The 15,891-nt window shown below is 35.7% G+C and overlaps 1 protein-coding gene across 1 annotated transcript in view; it reads right to left on the bottom strand.

Moving 5' to 3' along the window:
* Window positions 1–4,709, bottom strand: part of LOC109819794 (probable nucleoredoxin 1) — a 6,665-nt gene extending 1,956 nt beyond the window's left edge. Inside the window, exons 1-3 of the mRNA XM_020385707.1 lie at window positions 4,514–4,709; window positions 1,348–1,830; window positions 510–989 (exon numbers count right to left, since the gene is read on the bottom strand). Of these exons, the coding sequence (XP_020241296.1) occupies window positions 510–989; window positions 1,348–1,830; window positions 4,514–4,624 (1,074 nt within the window). The 5' untranslated portion in view covers window positions 4,625–4,709. The remainder of the gene's footprint in view (window positions 1–509; window positions 990–1,347; window positions 1,831–4,513) is intronic.

Here is a 15,891-nt window from a genome sequence, read left to right as displayed (position 1 = left end):
GACCATAGAACGGAATTTGTCCCAAAGTTTAGGTGGAAATTTCTAAAACTCATTGGGTTCTGTGAAACTCCCCGAAGTTTAAGGGGTTTTCTTTGATTTTGAAAGCTCAGGGGGTTCTATGCAACCCACCTGAAAGCTCAAGGCAGTTGTGTGCAACTCAACCCATAACTCAAGGGGATTATATGAAATTTACCCTGAAAATCAATGATGTGATATCGTTTAAACAAAAGTATGGCATAGATTAAAATCTTGTAGCAGTTGCAAAAGTCAAGTTAAACGAAAAGTATGGATAACTAAGATACAAGCACATTGTATAGGTGAAGACAATGCAGAGTAGTACCGTCCACAGTCCAGAAGACTACAAATATACACTAAAAATAATTTGAGTTTAGACTTTAGTAATAGTCAAAAATCATATTACTCATTGAATCTTTGAGATGTTACTACCATTGAGGTTAAGCATAACCTTGAAAATAGAAATGTTTTTAGGGTGATATTTGGATTCATACCTTGATGCCATCTTTTCCAATAACATAATCTTGCTCCCCTAAAACAAGAAGGGACTCAAGAGTCTGGGCCTCCAATTTTGCCTTCTCCTTCTCTGCAAGTTCCTCCAACTTCTCTGGAGAAAAGGGGAAAGCCTCAACCCCATGATCTTCAACAAGATCCGCAGCATTGAGAATCAATGTCTTCCCATTAGCACCAATCACAACAAGTGTTGGGATAGTCTTAAGCTCAAAATAATGGACGAGCCTTTCACAAGTTTTGTCCTTGAAGGGGATCGCAAGCCAAGGCATGCCAGCAAATCCCTGCTTGAAGGATGCCTCCTCGTCATCTAGGGAGACCAAGACAACCTCAAAGTTATGTCCACTTTCCTTTAGTTTTTTGTACATCTCAACAAGCTTTGGGGTGAAGTTCTTGCATGAACCGTGTAAGCTCAAGGAGAAGTACAGACCCACAATCTTCCCTTCAAGCTCTGATACAGGTACCTTATAGCAATAAGAGCTACATAATCAGTTAATAATTGAAGGCCAAATTTCAGAGGCTAGCAAAATGTGGAAAATACACTAGAAAATTAACAGATGTTTAGTAAACACTACTGAATAAATACTTGTCAAAACTCTATAATAGAACACATGAAAAGAGAACATGGGAAAATAGCAAGCAAAAACAACCACTATCATACTGTTTCAAAATAATTAATGAAACTCGTGAATCTTAAATAGTTTTGCTGGATCGTTCGCTAACAACTTGAGGATTATATGCTACAGACATATCCAGTTCTAATTTCATGATTGCTCCCAAATTTCATATTCTCATGGTGTTGTAACTATGGAGGAAAATTACCTTATCTCCACTGTCTGAAATCAAGAAGTCACGAGAGGAGGAAACCAAGACACTTTGAAGTGTTTGATTCTCTTTGGCAGCCTTTGCATCTAATTTCATCTTTTCAATCCTCTCTTGAGTGAACGGATAAGCATCTGAACCATAATCTAGCACAGCTCGGACACCCTTATCATTAACCACCTCGCCATTCATATCAAGAACCACAAGATGGGGTACCCCTCGCACATTGAAAAGCTCATCGAGTTGATGACGGGTAGCAGAGTCGAAGAAAGGAATGGCAAGCCAAGGCATTCCAGAGAAGTACTTGTTGAAGGATTCCTCATCTTTGTCAGCTGATACAAACACAACTTCAAAGTCAGCATTCTTCGAGGAGAGGTCATTGTATGCCTCAACCAATTTTGGGGTGAACCGGCGGCAGGGTCCACACCATAAGGCTGAGAAGTATAGGCTGACAACCTTTCCCTGAAGATTACTTACCTTCACCTGTAAAGATTGATACATCTGAGTTCAGTCCACAGACAAATGGTTTCTAGCCTCAATTGAAGGCAAAACCAACGAAAAACAAGAAACAAAGAGTTCATTCCTAAGTAAGAGTAAGATTAACAAAAATAAAGGTAAATAAATAAGCACTTTTTCATCATTTGGCTCTCTGCTCATAGAGGCTGCAAACATGGAGACGTTTGCTAAACATAATGTCGTGCAGGAGGATACTTGTGTGCTTTGTAAAAGGGAAAAGGGAAGTTTAGAGCATTTATTTTTCTTCTGCCCTCTCTCAAAGCATGTCTGATCTCAAACTTCATCTTGATTACACATTCCAAGAGCTCCTATAGGATAGAAGGATGAACTAAGGTGATTTTGTGCTAAAGCTAGCGGGAGGTCTATTAAAGGCAAGATTTTAAAGGTAGCTTTGTTGCTGTGGTGCATCCTTATTGGATTGAAAGGAATTCAAGGATTTTCTTCTTCTTCTTCTTCTTCTTTTTTTGGTTCTAGAACTCATTCTTGTGAGGTTAGAGCCGAGGTAATAATGTAAAAACTGATGTATTAGTTAGAAGCCATTCTTTGAAGATTCCAAGTTATTACTTGGATTGGTACTACACATTGGGAAACCAGGTATGCCTGGGTTGTAAAGCGTCCATCTTACTTATGTCAGTCTCCTCTCCTTTACTTCATTTTACTCTCTATTCGCTATTGGATAAATTTTTGAAAGAGGGCTGGCAAGTAGCTATAAGAGCTTACATTGCATGAACAGATCAATTTCATATATTCCCATTAGCTTTCCACCTTTTGTTAGATTTAAGGCAAGTCTACACTTTCCACAGTTTTCTTTATAAAGAATTTAGGTCATCTCAAAGACTTCAGAGCAAAATTTGACATTCAATTGTAACATTCCCACGAAGTCTTCTCAATATGATGTTGTGCTTTGCAAAGTTAATCCTTTTTTATGGAAACTGATAAAATTGTGATGATCAATATTTTATCTAACAAACTCAGTATGCAAAATGATCCTAGAAATTCTTTTTAAATGTTTTGGTACACAAAAATCTAATAAAAAGTTAAATGTTTAACTAAATTACGTAAACAATAATGCTTCCTTTAGGGGTGTAAATTGATCGGAAATTAATAAACTGTTTGTTAATTATCATCTAATTGTTAACTTATATTTGATTCAGTCGTTTGTCAATAGTAGGGGTGCATCCGGTCCGAATACGGCTCGGATATGATGCTTACCATATCCATATCTGCTTACCCATCTCAAATACGGATATGGATATACCTCGATAAGGAAAATTCATAACCATATCCGGTAAAATCAGATACGGTTACGGATATACATGCGGATATATAATCGGATATGCATGAGGATACAAAACGAATATAAGAAAACTAGATAGTATTGAGAAAAACATAGTTCATGCAATACAAAAGAGTTCGTTAATATGTTCATTATAACTGAAAAGTTAAGGTTAGACATCTTGATCATCAAAATTAACCATAAATCCATAATCTAAGAATCGATACTATCATAAGAGTATGACTAATATGTATTAAGATATTTCGAATACGGATGCAGATATTTCACTACAAAACCATATTTGTAACCATATCCTATCGGTTATATATTTGAGTAACCATATCCGTATCCTAACGGATATGGTTAGGATATTGATATGGTTTATCACCCTTAGTCAATAGTATATGAATAATTTTTGGTTTTTGGTTCATAAATGGTATAACTTAACCAAGAATGAACTATTATATTCATATATGAATATAATTTTTAATATTTAACTCATCTGATTGTTAACTATTCAGTATGTTTTGCATTTTACCCTTTGATCATAAACTTTTGGGAAATATGCAAGATTGTATCCATATTTAAGTAATTAAAATCATATATGTCAAATAGAATATTCAACTAGTTTTCTTTCTAAGCTTAGAGTTAAGGGCAAGTCAAAATGCTTTTCTAATTGTTGTACAGAAATATGTTTTTGTTGTCATTTGTTAGCTTTTATGGTATTCAGACTTCTTCTGATGGTCGATTGTTCATTTTATATGTTTGTTCTGGTGCACAAATGTGATGACCTGCTTGTTGTTCTATTATCATTTCCAATTGTTCAACTTTATATTGCATGAGCCATGTTATCATTTCCAATTGTTCAGTTTTATATTGCATGAGCCATGTTTCTGTTGCTCTATTCTTTTATTTTCTCTAATTGTATTTGTGTATATTCGAAGGGAAAATGAGATAAACGGTTTGATTTATCACAACAGAATACTTAAGAAATAATTATAGACACAAACAAATATGCATAAATGTGTTAACCAAATGTCTGTGAATAATATTCCAAAACCTAAATATATGAATGAGTACAATTCAAATACCATTGGTTATTTCCATCAAATTCGAATCCTGGCAAGTGAACCGAATTTGAATCCAAAGATCCTACTATTTGAATTAAGAGTTTAAACAAATAACTTTTGAATAAATGAATAGTTAATCAAGCTCCACTAGAATGATTTTACCAGATCCAATGGAGTTAATCCTCCAAATTTTATAACTAAGCACTATTATTCACATTAAAATCATTTAATCAATTTCGAAAAAAACCCTAATAATTTCGTAATTAGAAAAATCCTAGTTTTGGTTGATCGAGATCGCCGTCACCTGATCGCCGTTGTTCCTAACGAGAAAATCTCTTCCTTCGCCGGAGAGGATCGATTTCAGATCGTGACGCTTGACGGCGCCGTTAATCTCCGTTATTGCGACCTCCGTCATCTCTCTTTGTGTCTACCCTCTTCTTCTTTGTAATGGAAAAGAGTATGGGGTTTGGGTTTTATAGACGCCGAAAGACTTGCCGTCCGTCTAAATTAAATGGTTTTTTCCTTTTTTTTAAAAAAATAGAAAATATTTTTATAGAAATAAAACAAATATTTTCTTTGGTTAATAGAAAGACCTTTTGCATTGACTAGTGACAACGACTTTTTGGAGTCAAGGCAAAAAGATTAGGCTTGTTTATGCTGATAAATTACCTACGCTACCTAGATTGTAGGTGAGTAATTAGAAAAAAACGAAGGAGATTAGTGTAATTTTGCTCACATATAAGACGCATTTGACTCGGCTTTGAGCTTGGTCAATTTCGCAAAAGCCGCTGATTTTTTAGGAGTTGTGCATAAAATCCTTATGAACTTTGTAAAAAGGATAATTATTAGGGAAATATATTACTAAGAAGGCATTTTAGATTCAATTTAAGAATCCTCGCTACATGGATTAGACTATTTTCAGAAACTATCCACTTCATTTATCAATGCAAGTGACTTGTGCATGCAGTGCTAAATGGATCTTAACAATATAACGGTCGGAGGTTTTGTAATAAAAAAGATAATTGCGGGAGTTTCTTAATCACTGGACAAACTTGATGGGGTTTCATATCTGTTAGAATATAAAATAACAACCATTAGTTCTCACCATAACTATAAAGTTTTGGTGTATGACAGAGGCTTTAAGATGATATTAGAGTAGTACTGGTTCGAAGAACAGTGGCCATGAAGAATCTCATCGGCCACAAATCTAATACGAATTTGAAAAAATTATTGATGTTGTGTGTCTCCAGATTTGAGGCTCAACTTGGCAGGGAATGTTTGGACGCTCAACCTGCATGAATATATTAAAATATAAAATAATAACTTTCAAGCTTCACTATAACTTTGAAGTTTTGATGTAATGGCAGGGGCTTTAATATGGTACAAAAGCAAACTAGGTTCGAATCAGTTCTCACCGGTCACGACTTTAATGTGGATGATAAAAAGATATTGCTGCTATGTGTGTCCAAGTTTCAGTTTATAAAATAAATGTTCAACTATCGGGAGTATGTTAAAGTGCCCAATCTACAACAGCATATCAAAATATAAAACAATTACCTCAACTCTTGCCAATAACCTTAAAATTTTGGTATAATGACAGGTACTTTAAAATATTTACCCTTATAAATAAGAGAGAACCTAATCAATTTTTGAAGATTATACAAATCCCTTTAAACAATATTGCAAATCTCATAAATGCCATTACGACATTACCATATAGAGTAAAATGTCCGAAATGTGAACTTGTTATGTCATGTTCTTATTAGATATAGGTTCCATGTAGGCAATAATTGTATATTATAACAGTACCTATATGAATATAGCATCCTTGTTGAAAATAATATTATGCTATTTTGGTTAGATTTATCTGGTATTTTAATACAGATAAAGTCCTTAGAATGATACTAGACTATCAAACATTTCGGATATGATCGTAATTAAGAGATCTGATTTGTCGCTAACGTATATTCTAAAATGTTCCTAGTCGGTGAAGTGTTGAAATAGGACATCCTCACTTTGGGAAGACTAGTGTATACTCTATTCCTCCTTTGGTAGGATGATGATCCATCTCTTAGATCATTGATGTGAGACATCAAGATATAGTATACAGATGACTCGTTAGTGAATGAGTTGACTGAACGACTCACTAAGAACATCTAGTTGGTAATTATACTTAATTGTCAAATAGAAGTTCTCAAGTGATATGGTACAAAGTAGTCTCTTGACGTGAGGCATGAATGTAATATCTTACATGTCAGTATAGGTGTACTTAGACTTTTACCTAACCACAGTTCTCATTGAGTTGTACATAACGGTTCTTATTGCAGGGTGCATCCCGAGATATAAGTAGATATTGAGATGCCAAGATAGGATTCGTCTCTCCCAGTATAAGGGATTGATGTCATAAGATTGTTTGATATAACTATAGCCAGAAAATAAGATAAACTGAGTGTCAGTTTGATCTTATAAGTTATGAGTTTAATATCAATAAACACTAATCGAGCTATTAGGGTTTGACAATTTTTCATACCCTAGGCTCGATAGTTTGACATGGTTTGACGAAAAGACCGGACTGTATGGTATTATCACTGAGTGGTCCTGATAAAATTGTGTAAGCATCTTGCAGACATTTATCATAACTTATATCCGAGTAGTCTTCATGTGTAGCTAGCACCTCTGTTGTACTTGTGGATATGATCCACTGCTGAGTCTTAAGTTGGGCCCTAGAGTCACACCAAGCGCGTATTTGAATCCTATGAAATAATATTTATAGAGTTAATGCGTATGATTGATACACATTTATGATTTTACCGGATACACATAAATGGTTATGTATATCGGTAAAATCGGAATGCTATGTGCTTAGGAAATGAATTCCAGTATTTTTCCCATAAAGTTAACTTTTAGTCAACTAGTTGATTTTTTTATCAACAGTTGACTTTTGGTCAACTCGTTGACTTTTTGGTCATATGATGACTTATTAGTCAATGATTGGAAAATTACGAAATACCATATTTATGAAATACCGTATTGATGTGGTATTTTTATTTATAAAATACACACTTCATTATACCTTGATTAATGAGTCATTAAGGTGGTATGGTTTGGGAACATGGTTTTAGCACATAGTTTTGATTCTTCATTACTCTTTGCATGACTTATGAGATGAGTCATTGCATGACTTATGAAAGGAATCATTACATTTAGATGACTCATGGCATGACTCATGAGATGAGTCATGATATATCTTACTCTATATATATGAGCTTTCTCTCTTATGGAAAGGTTAATGAAAAATTAGCTAAGTGGTTTTTTTCATAAGAGAATAAAAAAGAGAGCTCTCTACTGTTGGCCTTCTTGTTTTGATGATGTTTAACAAATAATTTACCAATAATGTTGTTTGTCTAATATTTATGTTTTCTTATTTATTGTAGACAAATAACGAGTTGGAGGATGGATGGAATTGCGCTTCAACGAACATATCCAATGGAGGTTGGCGGAATTGTGGAGTGAAGCAACGTACAATTCAAAGTTAAAGATCAAGTTTAAGCTTCATCCGCATAGTGTACCAAGTCAAGCTTATTGAAGATCAAGATCGGCTTGGGTAACTAGTTTAGGTTTTATATTATGTGTGTTAGTACTTTAAGCTCAATCATATACACACATACACATTGTGGTTTTGTTTATATATATATATATATATAACTATATATATATATATAATATAATATATATAGTATATATATATATATATATTATAATATATATTATATTATATATATACATTAATGACATATATGTTTTGGTTCTATTGTTAATATATAGTTTATAATATACATGCATGGGTTTTGGGTTTTTATGTTTACAAATATGAAATTACATATTCATATTTATATTGGTGATATGAGTTTTATCTAGTTAGATATGAAAAAATATATTTTGCATATACATACGTCATGGATGTTTTTATTTGTCTATTGGTATTTGCCTAAAATATTGTTTCTCAGTTTATGACTTAACCAATAATCAATATAATATTTTATTAAGTCTATATAATCATTGCTGTAAAGTTTTCAAACATGGTTAGCGCTATGATGTCAACATTCACATGTTTACATTTCGTTGGTGTTTTGGACTATTTTTGCAAAATGATGATTTTTCACAAATGGGAAATGCAATTTTGGAAAATTCTTTTTGTAATATGTTCGATTTAATGTTCATATACATTTTCCAAAGTTTTATTTATTTTGGACTTCATTTGTTATTTTTAAATATTTTCAAAAGTCTCAAAATCTGTTAAAATTATTTTGCCTGTAGTGCTGTTTGCGCGTCGACGCCCCATGAGTTCAAGAATCAGAAGTTCTGTTGGCCTGGTGTCGACTCGTGGGCGGTCGACCGTAGCGAGTCTAAGAGACTATTCGGCGTCGCACGTTCCAAGGGGTCGGCGTGTCGCTTGTCGCAGATATCTTTTTATGTTTTTTGTTGCTCGCGTCGACCGGCGAATGTGAATAGGTTACGGTAGTTTTTCAGGTGTTGATCTTGGTTTTTTGGTCTTTTCTTATTCATATAAATACCCCATTACCTCAGTTTTTATGATCATCCAAGAGAATGTTTTTCAAATAGTTTAACAAGGGTTTAAACTTGTTTAGTGTTTGTTTAAGTTTGTTTTAAGAAGCTTTTAAGCATTTGAGTATTTTCGGTCTTGTGAATAAATTCCACAAGAGCTTAAGGAGATTATCTATTGAAGTTTGAGCTTCCAACTATCTTCCCTCCATCTCTTGTTATCAATTGAGAAGTTTTCTAAACTCAAACTCTAGCTTTACATTTATATACTTGTTTGATTATCATTGTTCTTAAGTGATACGGGTGTATCTTCTTCTCTGCCTCGGGAGCTTAGCGATCCTCATGGGAGCTTGAGGATAGGAGATTCTCATGGTATCTTGAGAATAGGAGCGTGGATGGAGCTAAAGGAAACGGCGAAAGAAGTCGGAAGAAGCAAAACGCAAAAAGAACAGGAAAGACTGACAGGTCGACCGGAAAACCTGCACGCTGCAGGGTTTGAGAAAATTCTCTGGCCGGTCGACCGGACCAAGCCTGGCGGTCGACCGGATCGCGATTTCTGGGTTTCCTGTTTCGTTTTGGATTCTGTTTTGACAGGGATTCCTGATTCTTTTGGGCTTGTTTATTTACAAGTTTACCATCCACGTTTGCACATCTATAAATAGGATTGTTTTAGGGTTCTAAACAATCAGACCTAAGGGAAGAGAAATTGTAATAATTGTATTAGGGTTTAGAGAGAGAGTTGAGGGGTTGTTCTCAATTCTAGCGAGATTGTGAGGGAGAGATTGTAATCTTTGTTCTTCATAATCTAGAGAAGGTATTTTCCTTCGCCTTATACTGAATTGTTCTTGTGTTTTTGTCATCCTCTTCTCAACCCACCTTTTGGTAATTCCGCGCCCAAAGGGTGCTCGCACGGCAACTCGTATCAAGTTGGTATCAGAGCATCAGATCCGGTGAAGGGGCATCCTGTGTATGGTCCTTACTCGTTCCTCATACAAGAAGCTTGGCGAGATCCCTATTTTATTGGAAGAAGTCCAGGATTTAAGGAAGGAGAAGATGGCTGAAGGAGATAATTCTGCGAGGATTGATGCATTAGAAAAGCAGATCGAGACGATAGGGTCGACGCTCACAAAACTCGTCGGTCTCATCCAAGGAGGGAACGAAAAGGGGGAATCTTCTTCTAGGTCTAAGAAGAAACCTATAGAGTCCGGTGGAGAGAGCGAGCTTTCAGGCTCCGACGAGGAGGACGAGACCGTCAAGACTGCACCGCATCAAGGGGGTAAGAATTCTTACCAGAATCTGAAGATTGATTTCAGAGTGGAGATTCCTATTTATGATGGGAGTGTTGACGTCGAGAGGCTTGATGACTGGATCGAGCGGATGGAGACGTATTTTACTCTTTATGGCTATTCGTCAAAAGAGAAGATTGTGTTCGCGACTTTGAAGCTTTCAGGACACGTGTTGACGTGGTGGAAATCCTATTGCGACACTACGGAGTTCCAGCAGCAGGCGATGGTCCTTAACATTGCGACAGAGGAATATTCTGTGTTCATGAAGTATATGGCGGGATTGAGCGATTACATCCGAAAGGAGATGAGGTTATTCACGGTCGAGACTATTGCAGATGCGAGCGTGAAGGCCATTGCCATTGAGGGCAAGCAAAAGAAGAGCAACGAAGCAAAGGGGGATGCAAAGCAAGTTGGAGGCGAGTCTAGTGGTTCTCAGTTTAAGGAGGAGAAGAAGAAGGGTGATCCAGGGAAAACAGGGCTGATTTGTAGTCACTGTGAGAAGACAGGACACGAAGCTGATCGGTGCTGGGAGAAGTATCCTCATCTCAAGCCAAAAGGGTTGAAGAAGAAGGAGGAGAAAAAGGCATACATGATAGCTCAAGGTCCGAAAGAAGTCCCGGGGATGACAGAGCCTAATAGCAGTCTTAATCTTATGACGGGGAAACAGGCCACGAAAGAGGACGACGACCCGAGAGAGCAGCTCTTTGTTCTTAAGTTGCAAGTGAAGACCAGTTTGGTTGATACCATAATTGATCCGGGTAGCGAGAAGAATTTGATATCCGAAGCCTTGGTTCAGAAGCTGGGTCTGAATACGGTCAAGTATCCGAAGCCCTATCCATTAGGGTGGATTCAGAAGGAGGAGAAGCTAAGTATAGTTGATCAATGCACTGTAAGATTTGCGCTCCATGAGTCGTATATTGACGAGGTCACATGCGACGTAGTTCCATTGGATGTTTGTCAGATTATACTGGGCAATCCGTACTTATGGGATAGATATGCGATCTACGAGAGGCGGGCTCAGAAGTATACATTCACCAAGGGTGGTGAAAAGTTCATATTTCGTTCGGCATCTCTTCCGAGGGAGACAAGCTTGGGGACGGTGACGCGAGCGAAGAGGTTAGTGAATGCAAGCAAGAAGTTTGTCTCGCTGTGCATTAGATTTCCAGAACCATCGAAAGAGGATTGCGATTTGGAGCAAAAGGTGACTACGACAAGACGCGGGATGAAAGAGTTGTTTCCGATCAGACGTCGAGATCAGATTCCTAGCAAGGCCAGGTGGTTCAGAAAAGAAGGAGGAGCTCGCGAGTTCTCTCAGCTAAAGTTCTAACTTGAATGGGACTTCAAGTTCCTAAAGGGGGGACCCATGATACGGGTGTATCTTCTCTTCAGGAGCTTAGCGATCCTCATGGGAGCTTGAGGATAGAAGATTCTCATATCTTGGGAATAGGAGCATGGATGGAGCCAAAGAAGACGGTGAAAGAAGTCAACAGGAGCGCAAAACGCAAAAAGAACAGGAAAGACTGACAGTTCTCTGTCCGGTCGACCGCAGCACGCATTCCGGTCGACCGGAAAACCTGCACGCTGCAGGGTTTGAGAAAATTCTCTGGCCGGTCGACCGGATCAAGCCCGGCGGTCGACCGGATCGCGATTTCTGGGTTTCCTGTTTCGTTTTGGATTCTGTTTTGACAGGGATTCCTGATTCTTTTGGGCTTGTTTATTTACAAGTTTGCCATCCACGTTTGCACATCTATAAATAGGATTGTTTTAGGGTTCTAAACAATCAGACCTAAGGGAAGAGAAATTCTAATAATTGTATTAGGGTTTAGAGAGAGAGTTGAGGGGTTGTTCTCAATTCTAGCGAGATTGTGAGGGAGAGATTGTAATCTTTGTTCTTCATAATCTAGAGAAGGTATTTTCCTTCGCCTTATACTGAATTATTCTTGTGTTTTGGTCATCCTCTTCTCAACCCACCTTTTGGTAATTCCGCGACCAAAGGGTGCTCGCACGGCAACTCGTATCATTAAGCTAGATTTTATATTTGAGTTTAGTTGAATTGATTTTATTTACTCATTGTTACACACACCCACTTGAGCTTATTGTATTTGCATACATAGTATATTAGGGTTGTGAGAGATTGTAACATTGAGTTGTGCTTAATTAAGTTCTCATCTATTGTAGAGAACAAATTTATATTTGTTACATTGTGAGTGGTGTAAGGTTTTTGGTGAGCTAGAAAACCTAGTGTGTTGTGGAGTTTTCGGTGAACTATAAAACCGAGTGTGATGAGTGAACGTTGATCGGTGAGCGTTGAAAACCGATATTATGAGGTGTAAACGTTATTCGGGTGAGAGTAGAAAACCCGGTTGTGATAGTGGATTTCTCCCCGGGAGAGGGGAGCGGAGATGTAGGACGGAAGGTCCGAACTCCGTGATCATATCGTGTGTTTGAGTTTGCTTTGGCGCACTTAATCTTATGTTTATATTTCTTATCACCATTGTCCATAGCTCATTATTTATATGATCCACTATCTAGTTCATATTGTTTACCCCTTGTGTTAGTTTATATATCCTTGCATATATATTTCATCATATAGGATATATCTCATTGTTCACTTTGCTTATCCTAGCTCATATATCTTGTTGTATTTCATACTTGCTAGGATAACGTATTAATTAATTTTAATTGGCATTTGGCATAATACCCTAATCACCCCCCCTCTAGGGTCTAACAATTGGTATCAGAGCTTGGTTCTCTTTGATTTAAGGTCTAATCGCCTTGAGTTAAAGATCCAAGTTATCTCTTTGTGCTAATCTTGTTTTGATTACTTTTGTATCTTGCTTGAATATATACATTATGGATATGAACGATACATCTTGTTTAGGTTATGCCATAAATATTGCTCCTAGATTAGACAATTTCCCCTATGCTCAATGGTGTGTTAGATTTAAACTTTTTATTCAATCTAAACACTTTGATTTATGGAAAATTATAGATGATGCTTATATTATGCCCACTATGGAGAAATCTAAGTGGAATAAAAATGATCATCGTATGTTTATAATGAACAATATTTTGTTAGAATATTTGCTAAATGCTTTTGATTCATCTCTCTCTAACAATTTTGTTCATTTTGATAGTGCTTACACCTTATGGAAATTTATTAAAGCACATCAAGAGGACTTGGAGGCTATCCGACAAGCATTGGAGGATCCGGCTTCAAGTTCATATGGAGCATCATGCACACGGCCACTAGGAGATAGCCCTAGTGAGGTTTGCGAGTTCGAATCCATTAATGATTTATCTAGTGATGAACTTGCTTGTGCTAGTGAGAGATTATTACATGCCTATAAGAAATTACAAAATGACTTTATTGATTTAAAAAACAAGTATGATAATTTAGAATCCGATCATGAGGTGCTAGTGTCAAAATTGGATGTCATTGCAAAAGAAAATATCATGCTTAAAGAAAACAATGACATGTTAATTTTAAAAAATAAAAAATTAACCACATCTATAACTAGCTTATCTCATGAAAAAGATAATACCATGTTAGAAGTAGAGAACATACAAAATGATACTGCTTCTTTCATAAATGACTATTTATGTTCTACTTCTAATAAAAATGCACATGTACCTAATAATGAAGATTTGAATCTTATGAATAATCGCATTTCATCTTTAGATTCAACTTTGAAAATATGCATTGATAATCATAAGAAGCTTATGGATATATGTGCCAAATCTAAGTCAAAATCATCTACTCATTATGCACATATATATAGCAAAGTTTACACGTGCTCTATTTGCGGCTGTAAAGGTCATTTAGCTAAATTTTGCTATGATGCACACAAACATAAAAATGTCAATGCTCCTTGTGCATCTCATGTAGCCTCTTTATCACATGTACACACACATGCACCCATTGTTCATCACAAGCATGCTCATGTGTATCAATGTGATCTTTGTGGTCATTTTGGTTATTTGACCAAGTATTGTTTTGATTTGAAAAGAAAATCATGTTTGCCAAATGTTTCTAGTAGACCACATATTTTTAAATGTGATGTTTGTGGTAGATATGACCACTTAGAAAGTTTTGTTTTGATAATGTGTCACATTTGCAAAGAGTTTCAAATAATTTATCTTTGTTTGCAAATGATTCCCGTGCACGAGCTAATGGTCCACAAAAACAAATGGATCTCTTTCATTGCACAAATTGTAACCGGAAGGGTTATTTGAGTGATTATTGCTTTGACCGTGTCAGTGCACTACATGCGCCTAAGAGGGTTCATAACCCTAGGGCTTTGAGCTTAAAAGATAGGGGTCATGTCCCTAAATCTCTTGGTACCAAGAATTCTTGGGTACCAAAACAAATTTGATTTTTAAAACCAAGTATTTTAGTGTTTTTCTTTTTTCTTTTCTTGGTTTTGAAAATTATGTTTTAAGATCTTTTGGTTATGAAAACAATTTTTCTTTTATCAAATCTTTTGTTTTCATGATTATTAGTTTTGATTTTGATGAGAGGTTTGTATTTATATAACCCTCCGGGTTTATTGGGTGTTTATTCCCAAATCATATTTACCAGATGCTTAAATGTTTATATGTATTGTTACTAGCTCAAGAGCTAGATATAGTTACCTCTCTTGGTTTTTGAAAATCAATGATGATTTGTCTTTATACTTTTAAAGATGATTTTTTTCCATAGTTCATGATTCTTGTATGTTTTGTAATCTTATTTTTGAACTATGATAATTTTGTTTTGATTTGTTCTTTTGAATTCATTATATAGCACAAATAGATGATTCAAATTTCATATATGCTTTATAATGCATTCTATGAGTGGTTTGATCAAGTTCTTAAAACAAAGTTTTCTTTATTGATCAAACATCGTTTTTGATTTATATCTTAATTTATGATTTCATTTGAGTGATTTGTTTTTTCCTTCTTTTGATTTCATAGATCTATCTTTATACATTATCTTTTCATAGTTGTGTTAATGAGACACTATTTTTATTTTGATGTATCCACATGTGTTCTCATTATCTTAATGTATGTGAGTAAATTTTTAGCATGCTCTTATCTATGCTTGCTCACATGTTTTGCCTTGATCTTTATTTCATATATTCTATATGGCATTTTGATAGGGGGAGCTATTCCCTATAGTTATATGATCCTTAAAGAAAACAATGAAAAATTAAAATCGGATCATGATTCTTTGCTTTCAAACTTTGCCAAGTTAACTCATGAAAAAGATAATGTCATGTTAGAAGTAAAGAACATACAAAATAATACTGCTTCTTTTATAAATAACTATTTATGTTCTACTTCTAAAAGTGCATATGTGCCTAAAAATGAAGACTTGAATCTTATGAAAAATGCATTTCATCTTTAGATTCAACTTTGAAAATATGCTTTGATAATCATAAGAGGCTTATGGATATGTGTGCCAAGTCTAAGAAATCATACACTCATCATGCACACATATATAGCAAAGTTTACAAGTGCTCTATTTGCGGTCGTAAAGGCCATCTAGCTAAATTTTGCTATGATGCACACAAACATAATAATGTCAATGCTCCTTGTGCATCTCATGTAGCTTCTTCATCACATGTACACACACATGCACCCATTGTTCATCATAAGCATGCTCATGTGCATAGATGTGATCATTGAGGTCATTTTGATCATTTGGCCGAATATTGTTTTGATTTGAAAAAGAAATCTCATTTGCCAAATGCTTCTAGTAGACCACATGTTTTTAATTGTGATGTTTGTGGTAGATATGGCCACTTAGGAAAGTTTTGTTTTGATTTGAGGAGAGTTTCCCCTTTGCAAA

This window comes from Asparagus officinalis, chromosome 8, assembly GCF_001876935.1.
Source record: "Asparagus officinalis chromosome 8, Aspof.V1, whole genome shotgun sequence".
In the NCBI taxonomy this organism is placed as follows: Eukaryota; Viridiplantae; Streptophyta; class Magnoliopsida; order Asparagales; family Asparagaceae; genus Asparagus; species Asparagus officinalis.
The sequence above is the reverse complement of the archived record's forward strand: the minus strand, read 5'-3'. Positions and strand labels throughout refer to the sequence as shown.